Source organism: Struthio camelus, chromosome 12, assembly GCF_040807025.1.
Source record: "Struthio camelus isolate bStrCam1 chromosome 12, bStrCam1.hap1, whole genome shotgun sequence".
Taxonomy (NCBI): Eukaryota; Metazoa; Chordata; class Aves; order Struthioniformes; family Struthionidae; genus Struthio; species Struthio camelus.
This window is the reverse complement of record NC_090953.1, coordinates 17489752-17508935: the sequence shown is the minus strand read 5'-3', so window position 1 is coordinate 17508935 and position 19184 is coordinate 17489752. Positions and strand designations below refer to the sequence as shown.

General features: G+C 37.8%; 1 protein-coding gene and 1 long non-coding RNA gene across 13 annotated transcripts in view; one reads left to right on the top strand and one right to left on the bottom strand.

Annotated features, from left to right (window-relative positions):
• Window positions 1–34: 34 nt before the first annotated feature.
• Window positions 35–625, top strand: LOC138068938 (uncharacterized). The gene is made up of 2 exons (XR_011143806.1): window positions 35–147; window positions 325–625. It is a non-coding gene; the product is annotated as an uncharacterized lncRNA (long non-coding RNA).
• A 585-nt stretch (window positions 626–1210) lies between these two features.
• RNF111 (ring finger protein 111) overlaps window positions 1211–19184 on the bottom strand; it is a 65081-nt gene continuing 47107 nt past the window's right edge. For 7 of the 12 annotated variants that reach the window (XM_068959104.1, XM_068959102.1, XM_068959101.1 and 4 more), the window contains exons 9-14: window positions 16858–16983; window positions 15942–16068; window positions 7555–7647; window positions 6490–6585; window positions 4722–4849; window positions 1211–3937 (exon numbers count right to left, since the gene is read on the bottom strand). In XM_068959104.1, the coding sequence (XP_068815205.1) occupies window positions 3820–3937; window positions 4722–4849; window positions 6490–6585; window positions 7555–7647; window positions 15942–16068; window positions 16858–16983 (688 nt within the window). In that variant the 3' untranslated portion in view covers window positions 1211–3819. The remainder of the gene's footprint in view (window positions 3938–4721; window positions 4850–6489; window positions 6586–7554; window positions 7648–15941; window positions 16069–16857; window positions 16984–19184) is intronic. The other 5 variants (XM_068959105.1, XM_009681461.2, XM_009681460.2 and 2 more) reach the window with 3 other exon arrangements.

Below are 19184 nucleotides of genomic sequence, written 5' to 3'. Positions count from 1 at the left end.
GCCGCAGGGCCCCACGGGAGCTGCCCCCCCCCCCCGGAGCTCCGGACGGCCTGGGCCGGGAGCCGCGGCCGCCGCGCTCCCTGCACCGAACAACCCGCCCCCCGCCCGGCCCGCTCGGTTTCGAGCGGGTGCAGGAGCAGCGCCCAGGTAACAAGGGGCTGAACCGAGGCGCTGGGACCGGCTTCTCCTGCTGCAGCTAAACTAGTTGAAAATTAGACGCGATCACCCTCCCCCCCCCGCCCCAATGCTTCTAGACTGCTAAACTGCTGCTGCCACCTCTCTACCTTGCCTTCCCCTAACAGCCCAGGGTTTTATTCATTTTAGGTCTGCTTTTGAAATGCCCTCTTAAACTATTCGCGCTTGCTGTTTAGCAAGGATGGTCCCCGTTTTCAGTGGGGTGGCGTTTTATAAGGCAGCCGTACTGAAGAACACGACCCAGCAGCTCCAGTACTGAAGGTGGAGATTTTGCACGTGCTGAAGACTTACGCCACCGTACTGGCGCCAACGCACGTGTAGGGCAAAGATCAACACTGCTCCTCTTTGCAGGACGCAGAGTTTCAGTTTGTCTGTATAAACTCTTCCTAAGTAGCTGTTGTAAAGAGATTAAAGTCAAACTGACTCCTGATCCTGAGATTCTGTAAGTCCTTGATACTACAGTAGTAGCCTAAGCCGATAGAAAAGTAAAATTCTGCACGATTATTTTGCAGTCTCCCAGAAGTGGCCTTCTATATTTACTCGCATGTGCACAAGTTAGTATTTTGATGGCCTTTATAAGAGCAGTTTTCCTGAATTCCTGACTTGCAGTTAAATGGCATACCAAACATCAACAACTTATCTGTAGCTAAATATTGATCCTTCACTGAGGGTATTTTTCCTTAGACCGTATCTGCAAGAATACATGACAGAATTTTTTTCAGATGAAGAGTTATAAGAGCAGAAGACAACAAAAGGAAAAAACTTGCATAAGAAACAGATTTTGAATGATACCAGTCTAACATTTTATTTATTGCATACAAAAGGATTTCTTTTGACAATGGAATTTTATATGAAAAGTAATTTGATGCATACTGTTGAGAATCTTATCTTCAAAGATGCTGCAGAAAAACTTAAGGCAATGCATCTAAGCATGTAAAGCACAGTAAGTGGTGGAAATTTTCAAAATCAAAAGCCTATTCATTTTCTTTCCCTTAAATTATGGTCAAGTCACAACTTTCTGAAATAGAAGTAGGCTGCAGCTTTATTAGCCCCTGCAATAGCATATAAGACCAGAACACTGTGATTCCTGGCAAATACCTAAGTGTTTGACATCACATTACAATGCATACATTTAAAAGCAAGACAATATCAGTAGCAGTTATTAAACAACTCAATTCATGGGCCACTAAAATGCCTCTAGTACCAGGCACCCAAAGCAGGTGCATAAAAGAATTCCTAAAAAAATATCCCCAAAACCTGTGCTTCTTTGTCCTGTAAGGAAGCCAAAACGGGTTCCATCACATACCCAGGGTCTCAATTATGTTGCAGACCCCGTGTTTTTTTTTCCCCCCCCACCCCATGTCTCACAAGTACCTTCTTGGAAACTTTAAAAGAAGTGAATATCATCAGACTTCAAGCACCACTGGTAAACTAACTTCCCTCCTTTTCAATTTCACTGAAGAATGGGAAGTGTCTGTTGTTCAGTCCTTCCAGTTATTTTTATTCATTTTTACCAATGCAGATTTAATTTCATACCCACTTTCAGTTTCCTACCGCCATCATGTTCAAGAAGCTTTAGCATAAAACCATGTCAGGTTTTGAAGCAGCCAAATCGTATTTTGCCTCTCTCCCATATCCCCCATCTTACAAACACAAAGTGGTTTTTAAGTTCAGTTTTAGCAACGCAATTAAGCTTGAAAATGTCCACTCATCACACATGCTGGAATAAAAATTTCTCCCCACTTAATGCCTCAGTGCCAGAGGTGGTAAGTCTGTTGCCAGCAATAGACACTGCATTGGAAAATGCTACTCCTAACAGATTAAAAAAATAAAAAGGGAAGCAGCTTTAACCAGACAAAAAACAGGCATCAAATTAGATAAGGTCATATTTATAAATGGATTTTTTTTTTTTAGTGTAAACATAACATTTCATTTTCTAGGTTTACTGTAAACTGTTTTACATTTATCTGATTATGAAAGACAAAGACCAGAGAAACTGAAGGTATTACTCAATCCACTTACAAAGCAGGTGGCTTAATGCAAGCTTATTGACATGTTCATATATGATCCCCTAGGAACATCTTTTCCAAAGCGACAGTAATACTGTCTCACTGTTTTTGCAGTTTTCAGCATCTGTTGAGCACATTTAAATAAACTATACTCTATTATGTGTGGAAAGAATGTTTATAAGCGACTTGAGTCCTGATGTGCATTAAAACTTCCTCCAAAGGCGAAATGTTAGTACATTATAACTTAATTCTATATACTATATTATGCAGCAAATCTTAACTATAGAAAATATTTCAATCAGTGATGGACTGTTGGTAATTTATAAAGAGGGTATCTATGATCAAGGCAAAACTAGATAACCACATAATTTGTGTCTCAGTTTCTACAGAAATTTACAGGCTTTCAATTTACTAATGAAAAATAAAACAAGAGACAGGTGAATTTAGCTAATTTTATTAACTTAAAAACTAATAAAAATCCCAAGGGATCTTCTAAACTTCTAAAGATCCCTGGGATCTTTAGAAGTTCTATGAATGCGTGTATATCTGCCCCTTCCCTCCCCAAGCCCACCCCCAGAAAACAACATCTAAAAAAACCCCTGCAGCTCTAAGTCCTGATTGAATGGTTTTATAAAACAAAAACCAAAAAAAAACCCCAAAACAAGTGTGCAGATACTTCAACTTAAGTTAGCAGAAGACCAAACAAAGATTCTAAGTTCTTCCATTTCCCTAATATTTCTTTCAATCTGCAAGTATCTACAAATCCAGCTAACTGAAATCAACATTTAGTGTTCATTAGAGCTGTTTCACAGCAGCAAATATTAAGTTAGGGATTCAAATTTCTAGACATAGGAAGAAAAAGATAAATACAATCCGAACAGCAGTCTAAATGTTTAATATTGACATTCAAATATATCTGCATTGTGCTGAAAGTTTAAAACGAACACAAGAATCTGATCAGACAAAACTCTGGTGATGAGTATGCTATATGTATCAGTCAGACTGAATATAGTTCATATTCTGTTCCCAGTATTAATGATGGTATTTGACTCAGAATTGATATTGTTAATATACAGCAGCCATTTTTTCCTAATTAAGGAATGTCTCAATACATAATATTATCCTTTTCTAGATGATCTTTATACATTAAACTAAAATACATGATTGATTAAATTAAGGAACCCGAGGTTAGTAATGAGTGAAATCATATTTTCAAAGCTTGATACTATGTAAAACAAACCAAAAAAAAAAAAAAAAAAGAGACCACACAATTCTACTTACTAAAGCAGCTAGTCTTGCCTGCAAGTCTGGGGTCACAAAGCCCATAATATGTGCAAACAAATGCAATACAAGGAACCATGCAAAAATACAGTAATGAATTAAAAGAAAAAAATGTAAAACCTAAACAACAAAAAAGAGGTTTTATAAATACACTGAAACTCAACTGTCTACACGAACTGTAGGTCTAGCATTAGTTGTACCATATAGCAGAGCCAGCACTCTAGGTTCAATGCTTCCAAATCTGCGCAGGTAAGTCATGCCATCTTTGGTTGACTGCAGTACCAGGAAGGATGAAAGGGAGTGAGAGGGAGGACAAGAGTTCTGGAAAACGGTGTCAACTTTCACTAGGCAGTTGAGCCTCAATGTCCACTCTGCAAATGGGGCACTTCTTGTTAGTAATCAACCACTGATCTACGCATACTTGGTGGAAAAGGTGCATACATGGAAGGCGCCTGTCATCAGAACAGAAAAATATTTGTGTTAATAAAACATGTGCATATCAACATACCCATTGGAAAAATGGTAGTGTGGATTTTGCCATTGAGGTGTCTACTCTTCTTGCACCCTCTTCTTGGGTGTTTCTGCACCGTGCCCCCCCGCTTCACTAACCTTTCAAACTGTTGAACTTCTTTTTAGTGCTAAGAAGAAATGGATATAGGCAATGAAATGAAGCATCAGGTAAGTTAGAAACAACTATCCCATACAAAGCTGCCCAATTCTACTGCTACACTGATTTAAAATCTGTTACAGTTTAAGTAGCATTATTCCAGAAAACTTAAATTTGACACACTAGAATACACCTGATTCGTTACCCGAGATGCCAAGGCACACAGCACTATACGATTTAAATAAAGAATGAGTAGCATGTTCTCTAATATATTTTAAAAAGGTATCAGTTTGGGCTTGTATCATGAGACAAACAGTCAACTTAGGAAGATCATAAGAGAACCTACGTTCTCCCAAAGACAATGCAGACGGAACAATGAGTATTTTTAATTAAAAACACCTTTAACCATAGTTGGAGGGAAGATTATGAAACCTGTGCAATAATGGCTCCTCAAGAGCTCCTCCAATACCATCACTATTTGTTTTATTTATTGGTTACAATGACAAATAATGTTAATAACTGCAGCTGTTAACCTAGGGAGTGTTGCAAAGAGTAGTGTACCATAACAAAATATGGTCTCAAAGCCAGAGCATTTGCATTATATTTTGATATTCAATGGTACTATTTACCTGACATCTTCACCTTCCTCTAATATAGACAAACAGATGGTACACTTTTCCTCTGTGTCTTCTTCTGTTCCCTCCTCCCCATCTTGTTTGCAGTGCAGTTTCCTCTGTGAGAACCAATCAGTTGTTACCTTATTAGTAGAGATGACATTATTGACAAACTGAGCAAAATCTGTTTTTAATACATATTCAACATATACTTTGAAAACATTTGATAAATGACTTCACATTTTGAGTAGTACTTATTCAAATGCGTTTGAACTAAACTGAACCAAGAACTAGCACTTGGAGCAAAAACACCTGGCATTTCAGGCTTGCTTAACTCTTGGCTGAATTACAAAACAGCCTACTGGACTGTGAATATATAGTAATTTTGTAGTCTTACAACTAGTTCTTTCATTTATTGTCTAGATGAAAATATCTTAATTTCATTCATGAAGAGGCCAAAAATATTCCTATTCAAACCTAGTATCTTAAATCACTATCAGATAATAAAAGAACACTTATGTGGATAGAGTCCTGTATTATGGTATAATAAACTGAAAATGAGAGACAACTTGAGTTGCCAAAATGCTGTTCCAAGTACAAAACTTTTAAGTCTTCAAAATGCGATCACACTGAAGGAAAAAATGATATACACCAAGTGTGTGTCATAATTTATTACAACCCTTAACTTAAAAAAACACCCTTACTTTATTTGATGAATTAAATTGCCAGCAGGCTTCAGTGTTAACTATTACCAATAATTATTTCATTGTTCTTCATTTTAGCAGTAAGGGGAAGGAGAAAAAAAAAAAAAGACCAAAAAAATAAACCCAACAAAAGACAAGACTATTCATAATAGATGGAGAAGTTATTAAACAACGCAGCTGAAGATAGCAGCTGACCACCACTACTGGGATAGGGGAAGAAACAAAATCCAAAGTCACATTTCCTCTTACCAAAAAAGAGGCATTCAAGAGGGGATGTATGTTTCCATCCTTAACTATTTAACTTTTCTGTATACTGAAGAAGCTACCTTGAAAGCTTCTGTTCTCCCATTCCCCCCGCATCTATACTCATCCCACTCTTCCTCCCCCTCACCCAAGATACCAAATAAAGTTTCTAATGCAAAATACACATCTCGGAAGCACAGGAAATTTTATCAGCCGATAACTGAAAGGAACGTTATTCTGACTCATCTGGAAAACAGGAATAGGAGGACATGGAAGACTAGAAAGGAGGTCAGTATTGCTCAGCTCTAGAGACCTTGCTCTCTCTATTGGGTTTAAGATGCTAAGAAAAAATGCAGGACTAAACAAAACGGCATGTATGAATTTGGTTATCAAGCTTCAGATCAGTTTTTTTTTTATTTTTAAGCTTCTTAGCCAAGTAAGCTTAAACGGCAAAGCTGGTTTTCCCATTATCTGTAGAAATGAACAGATTTTCCCATTTCTTGTTTTAAATTTCTAAAGAGTAAGATCACTCTTCATCACTTATCTTCCTATGATATCTGTACATGCAGGTATAAGAAATAAAAGCTATGCTTTGACCTGGTACTAATAAAAAACACCTTTGTTCATCAAATTACACTAGCTCTTTATTAACACATGGAACAGATTCATTTTTAAAATAAGTGACATTGTAAGCTTTGCTTACGATCCTTTAAATTGCAAGATACATAAAACATGCACTCTTCGAAGATGACATTTCTGCAGATTTAAGCAAATGGGTGTTATTTACATCTTCAAAGAAGATATTACACACAGCCCACAGTTTGAGAAATCCTCACCTTTTTGTATTTATGTGGATATGTGCATCTTTCTATAGTTCCCTGTGTTGCTCCCCGATTAACGTTGCCTAATCGTTCTTCCAAGTGAATCAGCTCCTAAATATTACCAAGGAACAATCAATGCAAGAACTGACACTTCAATTATCTTGATTAAATATTAATTTTATTCTAACTTTCACAGAATGACAGACAACTGTCAACTCCCAGATTATTCAAGTACAAGCAAGGCAAAAAAGGCTATGTTGTGCAGGAAAAGTGACGGGTTTCCATAAACAAACACAACACTACCCGATGTTTTAAGACACAGGAAACACTATCTTACTACTAAAAAATTAGAAACTGTTTGTCAGCTAGGAATGATTATCAGTCTGTTCACACATACTTGTGTCTAATGACAACAATGCAATTAACATCCACTAGTAAAATATTTGCTTTCTAACAGTCATTGCAGCTTAGAAGAAAAAAGTAGCTTAAGTGGAAATACAGTGACTGATTTCTTATTCTCCAGCAATAAGTTGATTAGAACCATGAGACGTCACTGAAGATGCTTTCAGTGGACTAGGTCATTAACTCTCTGCATCTGATACTTTTTTTTTCTCCCCCCCCCCCCCCTTTTTTAAACAGTTCCTGCACTATATAACAAACAGGGTAGCACTATCAAATTTCCCAAGTTTCACTCTCACTAGGAAAAACATGGTTATTCAGATACACCAGTACCTTTTAGCAACATATCCTGCTAAATGCTAAATCCTACTTATCGGGGGGGGGGGGGGGGGGGGGGGGGGCACAAAAAACAAAATGCAGTGTCAGCTAATAACCATCTAAGCCTAACAAAAGACCTAACAAAAGGTCTAGGGCACCTTTTGTTGAATGACTTTTCAAAGTGTTTTCAGCATCTATCCCCAGCCCACAATAACGTGGTCATTCTATAGATGAAGGGCATTTTCTGTATTTTTTTTTTTTTTTTTTTAATATCCACATATAGAACTAGTTTCTGCCATATACCCTCCCCATATTCCCTCATGACATATTTCAGCATATATCTATTTTTATTCTATTACAAACCTCAAAATTGCCCCTGAAAGGGCCTCTGAATGATGTTCCATCCAATCCCGATGAAATGTAACGGATGTGAGGGTAGCCCGCCATGTCTGGTACCTATTCAAACAGCAGACGTTAAGTTAAACCTATTCAGAACAGTTTCAGTATTTTACTGTTCACTTTGCAAAATGTAAGATCCTTTTGCTTTTACTGAATCACTCACTCATTTATACTCCTCGGTTTGAATATATAATTCCAGCTGACAGCATAACACAACACTACTTTGAGCTCTCTAAACATAACTAGAAGCAAAACAAAAATTAGACTAGATCTGCTGCTATAATCTCTCCACATCTGCATTGCATATTTCTTGGTCTCACTCACCAAGTCTCACAATCTCAACCCAATTTATATAAATATGCCATAAACATCTAAGCTTTTTTGTAAGCAAAGCCTCTCAAACTATACAAGAAGTCCTACTATGGATTCTCAAACATAAGTTTTTGGTACCACAGAAGAAGCAAGGCAAATAGTCTGGAAAACAGCCAATACCCTTATCTTACCAAAACAACCAAGCACCTTTAGACGTACTTCAAATTTAGAGACAAATTAAAAAAGAGTAACACTGAAAACCTGGATAAACCTGCTAATCTAAAGTCATAGGCACCTCTAAATACACTCAAGCATCCACTGGCTTCCTTGGATATTAGAAGATATAAGCAGTGAACAAAATGGTGTCCAGTGATGCACCCTACAGGCACTTCAAACACCAGCGCTGTTCATACAGAAAAGGGAAAAGGTAGTTAACACACCAAGGACCACTTTCAACAGCAGGGTTTCTAAGCTCCATTTTGAGCCCCTGAAGACAAGTGAATAACATTTCTAACATAGTCAGTACTATACCAGCAGCAATTTTTCATAAACATTTTTAAAAACCCTCAAAATAATCAGCAGATTCCGTCTACTTGAACATGCAAAGTACACTGATACAGGGACTGTAGGATGCAGCTAGTTTGGAAGTTACGTATTTCAGAAATGCCTTCCCCTCTGTGCTGTTGGCTGGTACTGTCCCTTTTGCTCTACGTGGTGGCTCAGAATACATCTCACTAAGCTGTCAGCAAATCAAACATCCCCGATATTATCCAGGAAGTCAGGTATTTATGTGCTACTTTTCTTGTTTCCAGTAGACAAGTCTAAGCTTAACATATATAAAGATATAAAACTGAACGAGTGTGTTATGTGATAGCATAGGTAAAGATAAAGTTGTTCATACAACATAACAGACCAGTACGCTACCTTTCTTTATTTCTCAAATCTAGCCTGGTAACTAAAATCTGACAGGGACAGCAAAGATGGCTCTGCCCTCATTCATTTTGTTTAAAAAGGAAAAACGAGTATGATTAGTTTAAGTTCAGTAGTTTACTACCTGATCATCCTTTGACAAGCAACATGTACCAATACAAGTCATAAACACAGCCACGATATTAATACTAGATTTTTATAAACCAGAGTATATAGAATCTGGTGATTTTATTCTCAGAATATTTCCAGAATGATCACATAGGAGGTCTCCCTCTCACAAGTAACCTAAATATCTGTTGGTCTGACTTCTATTAAGTACCAATTAGAGTTGGAGATGAGAAGCAAGCAAGGCAGGATGACTGGGGCAAAGTCCAGCAGCAGATCAGTTCAAGATCTAAGTTGTCATGCAATATGCAAAATGGATTTACAGAGATTACTTACCAACACATGGAGTTCAATATGATTACCAATATAGAATGTCGTATAAAAAGGTAGGTACATTCATCTGCTAAAACATATCATGGAACTGTAATATCTGTTGATGTCACAGGTCTTACTGTTTGAGGAGACATGTTAAAATTGTAGCTGTGACAAAGGAGTGTGATGTTGCAGAGAGAGACAGTGAGCAGATTAAAAATACATCTGAAAAAGTTACAGTTGTAAGAAACCTCTCCCAGATAATCAGTGATTCATGATCCATCCTTCATTAAAGCGTGTAGTTCTCCTTTGTCTTCCAATTACGGAAAACGCAATTAAAGAACCAGCTCACTGATCCTCACCATGAATGTACTTGTGGTTACAGATTTTTACTAGGTTTAGGTGCAGTCGTCATCATTTGGAAGTTTCCATTGCCTGTTGTTACATCATGAATTGATTGCCTCCACTCAGAGAAAAGGAAAATCCCTAACAAAACCTAACTCCAGTTCTGGATATCCCTTTCCATTTTCTTGATGCACCAGGATTTGAAAACAGCCTGCGAGAAAACCATGCATCCGAGAAGCAAACACTGCACGACGACAGGAGCTGTGAGGTCGCAAGCACTTCAGCTCACAGCGCAGTAGCGCATTATGGCGACCGTCTCTAACCCTACAGAACCATGCAACCAATCCATAAATTGCCTGGGGCAGAAATTAAGAGTCTCAAATTCCCTTTGTCTGTTCATCGCACTGAACTTCCCGATTCTTAATACAGCCATTTAAGGATGAGAAATAGTACTTCCAAATTACATCATACTTCAGACTGAGCCGAGGGTGAGAGCTCTTGACTGAAAGAACTTTCACAAAATTTAAAAGAATTTCACATCAGACATACAAGCCTTTGTTTCCCTAGCACATGCTTACGCAATTACATCTCAGTTGCCTCAAAAGATAGAATTTATCAACTGGAGTAATATGTGGCCAGCCAGGTCTCTTCATTGCAACCTACTCAGCTACTGGAGACCACCTACTTGAGAAACCTACTAAGCTTAATTTTAACACTGCAAAAAAACAAAAAAAAAAGTTTTAAGATCTTCTCAGAGTACATACTGCAATGAACAACAAAACTTACTATGACCCACCAGGTGTTCCGATTGTGTAACTTTTCAGACTGTCACGTTATCATGATGGGGAGTGGCATATAACCACTAAAAAGTTACCAGGACCTACATCACGTACAGGCTCTCTTATGGAAAATTCTGAAAGAGCAGCTTATATTTCTGGACAAGTATAACACTGTATTTTGAAAGAAACACCTCTGTACAAACAAATTAGTGCTATAACCTCAGAACAAGCAGTCTGCTAGCACAGCAAAAGCTTTCCTAATTATGCTTGTGATTACAAGCTGGGGGGAAGATCAGTAATGCCTGACTAAGAACAGCCTAACTAAAATCCATTTGACAGTTACCATTAAGCTTCAAATGCAAAGAAAAGCTCTCTGCCCTCTTGAGACAGCTTCAGCATGGTTAACCACACTTGGAAGTGTGGTTTCAGTAAGTTCTGAAATTAAACATAAAAAAATTAAAGGTAATGCCAGTCTATGCTAAATGTTTCTATATACTCCTTTTGAGTCAGTTAAATTATATGTTAAAGTAATATACTTTATATCTGCAAAGTCCACTACAAGTCTGCCCAAGAACAGTTTGTTTCCTCAAGTATTACTAGTTTGTGGCTTAGCCCTTTCTATTGACTCTATCCATTATCAAGAAAATTTTATTTTCATATTTGAAAAATGTATAGTTAAATTTGATGCACCTAGTCAAGGCTATTTCAAAGCTAATCTTGATCTGTACAACAAAATTAAAAGAAATTAAAATGCAGTATCTTGAGGTAACTGGCTCAAGGTGGTAACTTCATGCAGCTATTACAGAACAGTCACATATCTTAAGAGATGCGATAGCTGTATGACTGTACTGATTGAGTGCACGCCCCATGCACATGATTGGACTATTCTGATCAGCACAGCTACTAGAATGTACTGAGACCTACTGGCCTATGCCTTCAAATCCCTCCCAATTTCCACAATTAAGTGTAAAGATGGCTCTGAAGTAGGAGAAAAAAGGAGGGACGGCATATGAAAGCTGGGTACAGAACACCTGAGGGAGGTTAAGTTACTTCAAATAACCAATTCTTCAAATGATGATCAGAGATCTCCCTCTGACTGTCAAGCGTTCCAGGTTCAGAGACAAATTAAGTAGTCTTTAGGCTTACATCAACCCTAGTCCATAGCTAGCAAACTGTAAAGTCTGGCTAAATTTCTTCAGTGGGCCAAGTGGCCCAAGACAACTAAGTCAGGTAGAATTCTGTAGCTTCAAAACCAATAGCTTAACAAGGCATGAATTCAGTCATCTGTTCCCAGGGAGCGCTTCAGATCTTGCGCTCCCTGGTTTTCAAAAACGGGAGCATTTAAGAGCATCTCACTCATCCTCTCCCCTGGAAAGGGCTTCCCATCTGTCACTGCAGCATGTTGCAGAAAGGATTATTATCCCAGATAGAAGACAAAACTTTCAAAGGCCACTTACACTTCCCAAGCTGGAACATCTGCCTAACTAGCACTTCAGTATTTCAAAAAAATTCGAGACCTAAAGCAATACTAAGAGAATTGACAAAATCCTCGGGTATATTTGTTAGCATATCTAGGATATGGAAAGTTAGATGATACGCCATTGTAAGCCACCTCTGATCGCTATTAAGTTCTGAAAGAGGTTAGATAGGCCCATGGTATTCTCTTCTGAACTCTGAACACATTCATTTTTCTTCGTATCTTGAAACATTTTTAAACTAATCGGGGAAGATGCAGGAGGAGGGCTGATCACATCCTTAGGAGAGCACAATCTAATAGATAGCACTGGATGAAAGGTTTTCATCATTCTGCATGCTCCTCTTCTGGTATTTGATATAAATGAATAACATCTGGAAAACACGGGAGACAGGATAGACAACAATATAGAGAAAGAAACAATTTCAGGATGTTCTCAGGCTAAATTTAGAAACATCCTCCAGAGATTTCTCTTTGGATTTTTTTTTCCCCCCCTCCGTATCTCACAAGAAACCAATTCTTTTTTTCCTGAAGCAACAGAAGAAAGGAATTCTCCCTGGACAGGGGTTAGAAACATAGGCGTGTTTTGGCTAGTCAGAATGATGGTGGGTATTATAGCTATCAACAGAAAGTCACGTTCCTTCTAACGTCTATCTCATCTTACTAAATTATGGAAATTCCCATCCAGTCCACTCAGCTGTTGAGAACTCTGCAAAGAGCCTTTCACCAACAGTGCCAAACGAGCAGCCAGAGCCATGCTGAAGTAAAAAGAAATTCACGTGGCATCTGACAACAAGCACCAACATCAAGAACTGAGGAACTTATAGATAAAGCCTCTCTGTCTTCTGTCTCTCTCTTGTCTAATGTTGCATTAGTTATGACATACACACGGATCTCTGTTGATTCTTCCTAAAATATGTCACACTTGCAAAAATATTTACCCAGAAAGGAATCCATAGTGAGAACCACTGACAGAAGCTTTTTTCCTCAGCACATACACGGCATTAAAGCAGTCACAGCAAGAATACGCACACGCTACCCTAAGCCAGAGTCTCGCACTGATCAAAGTAATTGCATCAGCTCAAGGAGAGAAGCAGCCTAATCCTTGTCTAAGTAGATACGAAGGAAGCACTTGTAACTGCTTTTTATAAAGGACTTATCCTGAAGCAACATTTAAACAGGTGAAAGTTGCCTCAGCCAAGCTAAGAGAGGGTGGGGGAAAACAAAGTCTCCTTTTCCATTCAGACTGTCGGAGTTGTTAAACACTAGTTATCTTCCCCTAATGCATCTTTATCAAAACTGCAGTCTGCACCCCAGCACTGACTAGGTGAAGACTTAGATAATCTGCATTCATTTAAAAGCTGAGACTGATGCATCACAGTCAGCTTAAGCTTATAGCTTAAGTCATCCATTATGCCCTTTGTGGTCTGACAATACCAGAAGGGGTCTTAGCATGCCCAAAGAGACAGAAGATGCAAAGTCCTATCAGGCAATCCACTATTTTGGAACATGGATTCAATATAAATCAATTTTTAATTGAGTTACTGCATAACTTGCTTTAAAAGACTCCCCCCCCCCGCCAAAATTAAGAATGGAGAACATCAACATTTGAGGACATCTGCATCAAAAAATACAACTAATGAGCCTTGTACACCCCTATTTAGTACAGTCTGCCCTTGCTGCAAAAACAAAGCACTCATTATATTAACCAGCTTTAGCAGAGCACCTCTAATCACAGTTCAGCCTCTCCTCCCTTGCCCTAAACTCCTAAAGTCTCATGAAAAAACTCAAGTGATAGCAGCAATTTAATCTACTGCTCTTTAATAACCTAAACAGGTGTTTTCAGTTAAAATCCAATGAAGTTTATGTTTGATGAAAAATTTGACTACCTGCTCTATATTCAATAAAGTACCTGGCAAGAAACAATTATACTGACAGATCTGTTGCACTAACACACACATAAATGAAGAAACTTTCAGCTTTCGTTATTGTCATAGAAGAGGTAGAATCATCAAAAGGCATTCTTAACACTTTGAGCTCATTGCATACATCACCGCTAGCATTCCTCTAACCTGTCTTTATGTTCTTCTGTCAAACGTAATCTGAATACATTTTAAATTAGTTTCAGACTCAAAACACAACTTCAAAAGTCTAACACTTGATCTGATCGCAGCAGGGTTCGAAACAGACCCCAAACATTTGAGAAAACACTGCTTACAGCTGCCTGTACGCTGCAAAACATGCTGTCAGTATGATGCATGCAAAAACTCAAAATCTAAACAACTTCAATTCCACTTCACTTAACCCCTCCCATCCAGGGATTCATGAATTACTGTGCTGAGAATTAGATACCCCTATAAACACACACAGAAGTTTCTGTAGTTACAGAACCCTTTTTCATCCAGCTTTTACGTCAGTTAGAAGCAGCAGTTACCGAGTAGAAGGGCAAGTCTCCCCAAAGCATTTGTCACACACTGAAGGCATCTATCACAGCTTCTTCCTTCTACTGCTAACAAGAAATCAAACATGGGGTCCCAGCCATTTGTTTGCATAGCATTTGAGTTGTAGGAACTATGAAAGCTAAAATATACTTAAAACTCTCATTATACTGTGATATGAGGATCAGCCGAGTTCTAAATGTTCTAGAAGCTTCACAGGATTAATGGAAGTAAATCACAAAATTGACTTATTAGCCCTGCGGTGACAGAAACTGAGATTTAAAAAAAAGGCATGATGTTTGACTTACTACCTCCTAATGCAATCACAATTCACTGAGCTATTAGAAGGGCTTTTTTTTATTGAGACTCTAAAGCAACAGATGTTATCCCTTACAGTACACCACCTGAAATAAGTGTGAAAGAGGTAAACAATTTTTCATCCATTTGAAAAACAGACACCTAACCAAAGAAGCATGTAGAAAAATGTAATTTGTATAGACGATGCATAGGAGAGAAAATAATGCAATAAGAATTTTGGTGACTACATCTAAATACCGAATTCTACAGACTGCTCAAAAAACACAATGGTAAGCAAGCTGAGTATCAAGGAATGAGCAGTTCTGATACATCACTGAAGTACTTGAAGATTATTATCATGTTAGTTAAGGAGCAAGTAATCTAAGAACAAACTATGCAGAAGCAACTATTACTACGGTACTGATTGCAAACTTGCAATTCAATCCCTAGGTGGCAGTTCTTGCCTCCAGCAGAGGTATTTAGGATGCATAAGACTTGCATTGTCGATTTTTAATTACAATTTTAACATGTCTACAGATAGGCCCACAATTCTGATTAGTTTATCTTTAAACAGGTTAAATAATATGGGCTAACCACTTAAAATACCACATAGGAAGTCTAAATATACTGAGTTAAACTAAATTTGTGTCTTGGTGAATTTTAATTAAGCCACGTTTAGAATATTTAAAATAACGTTATGAAGATTCTTCAAAAAAATATTACTCTGTAAAAGTCATATCTAATTATTTGGGTTTTCCTTTAGTTTCTACTGCAGATAAAATATAACAACCTCACCTCCTGAATTCCTGTTTCTTGTAGCACTTCATGCTACAAATTATATACTTTAATCACAAGAAATTAGGTTGATGGACACCAATTATTACTGGAAAACCACCACATTTCTAGATGGAATTACAGCCGTGCTGTATTCAGATTTTATTTATTTATTTCTAAAGGACCAGTGTTAATCCTCAAGCACTGGGTGGAAAATTGGTACCTTTAACATTCTCTAACTCATTAAAGAACATAAACTTTAACAATCAGATGCAGAGGGTCAATGCATTGTAATGCAAGAGACAATTTAATTCAAGTATGTTTCATTTTACTGAGAGCTGAAGTTAGAAACGTTAGTGTCCTGAACTATCCTCATCTTATCAGATGCCAGCCTGTTCTAGCTTCCTATCTGGGAGCAACATAGACAAAGTATTTCATTCTTCAGCTGAACCACTAACTTTTACAGTAATCTATCCACATCCAATTAAATGCAATAAACCTTAAAATAATTTTCCTGGCAAATTAAAAAAACAAAAATACTGGCAACAATCAATGATCACAATCTTTTACAAGCTGTTTCCTTACCATTAGGGGAAGGGCCCCTATTTGCAAGTGATGAAGTCGAGGAGGTGCATGGTAATGGGCCAAGTGAGGGTGCAAAGGCCCTGGTGGATAAGTAGCTGCAGTCACACCAGCTTCAATTCCCAGTTCCCTGTCACATGAATGAAAGTGGCATTACAATAAAGGTACATCTTGCCTCCAAGATACAATTCCACTGCTTTGAGAAGCATACAAAACAGCACAGCTATCAACACAACAGTTTTACATAAGATGATTCTTGTAAACCTATTTAGACTTTGCAAAAAAAAAGTCATCTTAGTCTTACCATGAACTGAAACTTGTTTTTAAGTCAGCTGTGAAGACTTAATATGACAAATCTGTACAGATGCAACTCCACAGTTATTACGCTGAGTGATGTTACCAGTGGGGAGTCTTCTCTGTAGCTCATCATTAAATGTGGGCACCAAAGTGTCACATATGCACCTCTTCCCTCATGGTTCAAAATTAATAATAAAATATCCTTTATCCAGATGAGAAATACATTGCAGAACTTAAATCTAACCTTCATGAGTGGGCCCCATGCAATTTTAAATAAGCTTGTAATTCAAATTTGAACTTTTAAGAACATTAATGCAAGAATAATCTTCAGCAATATTTTACTTGCATATTTTAACATCAGTTCTTGAAATAACTAACTGCAGTCAGTGTCATTCAATTCCATTTTTAAAAGCAATGGGCAAACAAAAATACAAATATATTTAAGATATTGAGTGCTACAAGCAACATTTCAAAGCCGTATCAACATCGATGCATTTTAAACTACAGGCACGCACAGCACTTTTTAAAATCACAGCCAGCACTATCAACACATCTTAGGTCTTTTGTTCTGGAAACATGTTAGCGTAGTCACAAAACACTAAAATAGTATGTGATTACTGACCAGGCAGACCTCTCTGGAGCTTGTCGAGGATGGGAAGACATTGTCTGAGGCACATGAATATGATGCCCGTGACCATAATTGGGATGCATTCTGTGAGGATGTGGAGGAGGCCGTTCATGAGCACGTCTAGAGAACACAAAACAGCAACAGTTAGCTTCACATATTTGTTAGCTCAAGAAAGCAAGGTTCGTAATCAAATTGTTAGTCTAAATTCCTGGAAGCAGTTTAAAGTAAAATAACCCCATACAGTATGTGCTGCAAACAGCTTCAGCTACTGTGATCTGGCCTCATCTGCCAGACGTGATGACAGAAGGACTGACAAAGTCTTTAATCCTAACGTCAAACTGCAAGATGGAAAGCAGTTAAGTTCACATGTCAAAATTCAGAGTGCTTCACAGCTATGCCGCAGACTACATCCTTAGTTTGTTTATAATGAAACTGCACCAGAGAAAAGTTTAAATAAAAATTAAACCACCTGGAGGACACGTAATACAAGCACACAGTTTTTGCCACGCCAATTGGTATAAGCAACTACAATTCTGAACAATCATCTAAAAAACCCCACAAACAAAACAAAACACTGCTGGCTGAATTTTGTTACTTTACCACTTTATGTTTACAGAAAAAAAAATTGTATTCTTTTTTCCCCTTGCATTCAATGTAGGGAATAAGTTTTTATTCTAGGTCAAACTAAAACCTTGATCTTTCCAAAAGCAGCACACTGCCTTCAAATTAAGTGCCACCGTAAACTCGTTGACAGGGCAGATTAAACATTTTGTAAATTTAGAGATGTCTAGAAAAGTAATGTTATTTTACTGTGCATTGTTCAAATCACTGTAAATAGAGACTTTTCTCCAAATAAGAGTATGAAGCTTGTATAAACTATGATAGCAGTATGACTTCTCAGCAATGGCAGAGACCAACATGTGAAGAGTGCGGTCAGTAGAACTTATTCCTAGTCTCACCTCCTTTCAGATTATCAAGCAACTGTAGGGAAAATCTGGAACAACATATTTGGTAAAAACTCAATGTCATGTAGGCCCACTTTTCTCAAAATGAGAATACATACATAGCTGAATCTTAAATCAAAAGAAACTCATTTGAATTCGTTTCTATGAAGGTTAAACTCCTAGCTATCTAGCCCACAATCTTACCATAAAGCGGGTGATCAAATTTATACAAACAGAAAATCCATATGCTATGCAAACGCAGTGCACCCTCACACACTGACTTTTGCACATTGTCTCTGATCCCAAGGTCCCAAAGTAGTTACAGCTGTTGTACCCACACTTGTGACGCTACAGCGAGAAAAGAACTCTAACCATTCTCTGCCTGCAATCTTGAGAAAGTCCTGTACTGCTAGACAGAAAACATACAAGACCATTAGTATCCCACGGTATTTCTAGAAACGCAGGATGAAACAACATCCTAAGAACTCTTTGAGATGCTGGGACGAGGAATCTATGGAATTCCAAGTCTGCTGGCCAGCTCCAGGATACTGGAAATACAGTGATCTCAACGTGTGTAATGTATAACAGACTAAATATACTCAAATTTCTAGTTATAAGAGTATGATATAGTTTATATTGGGTTGGACCAAGACAGCTGCAAAACTGGTTTTGCATGTAATTTGTATGAGTATTAGAGGGAAAGAGAGAGAACAAGGGATGAACAAGTTTGAGAAGGTTACAAAACAAACCTATAGAGGAAAGGCCTCACTGAGCAACAGAAAATTGACACTGTGAGACTGACGACCTCAGAGAGTTGCAGGAAACAACCTATTAGCAACCTTTGGCTACAATTTCTGTATGTACATACAACAACCACTAGGCAAAGAAATGCCATAAATCACAGCATTTCTGCCCTAATTACCAGTAGGCTTCCAGAACTGATGAGACAGCAATTACCACTATTTTTACTTAAAATTTCTTTCACTTTCAGGGGCTTGAATGTCCTAGCTTCCAAAATTAATTCTGGGGTACGATTATGTAATCACAGGCATACACAAGGGGTATAAGCTTTGTGTTTACGTTGGGTTTAGGTTAGGGTGTTTGGCGGTTATGACATTTCCGCAGCAAAGATGACAAAATAATGGATCCAGATTCAAATACACCTAAATTTTAATGACAGAGAAAAGGATTCCATTTGAGTTCCCTAGAAAGAAAGAACATGTCATCTGTAGTTTTGATATTAGACTCTCACAAAATTCAGTATCTTCAAAAAGAAATAGGAGCATGCTCTGTAATCTGTTTTTGAGAGGGGAAGAGTTACTGCCTATATACATTTTTTTATTTATTTGGAAACTGTCTCAAAAGTTGTAGTTAAGG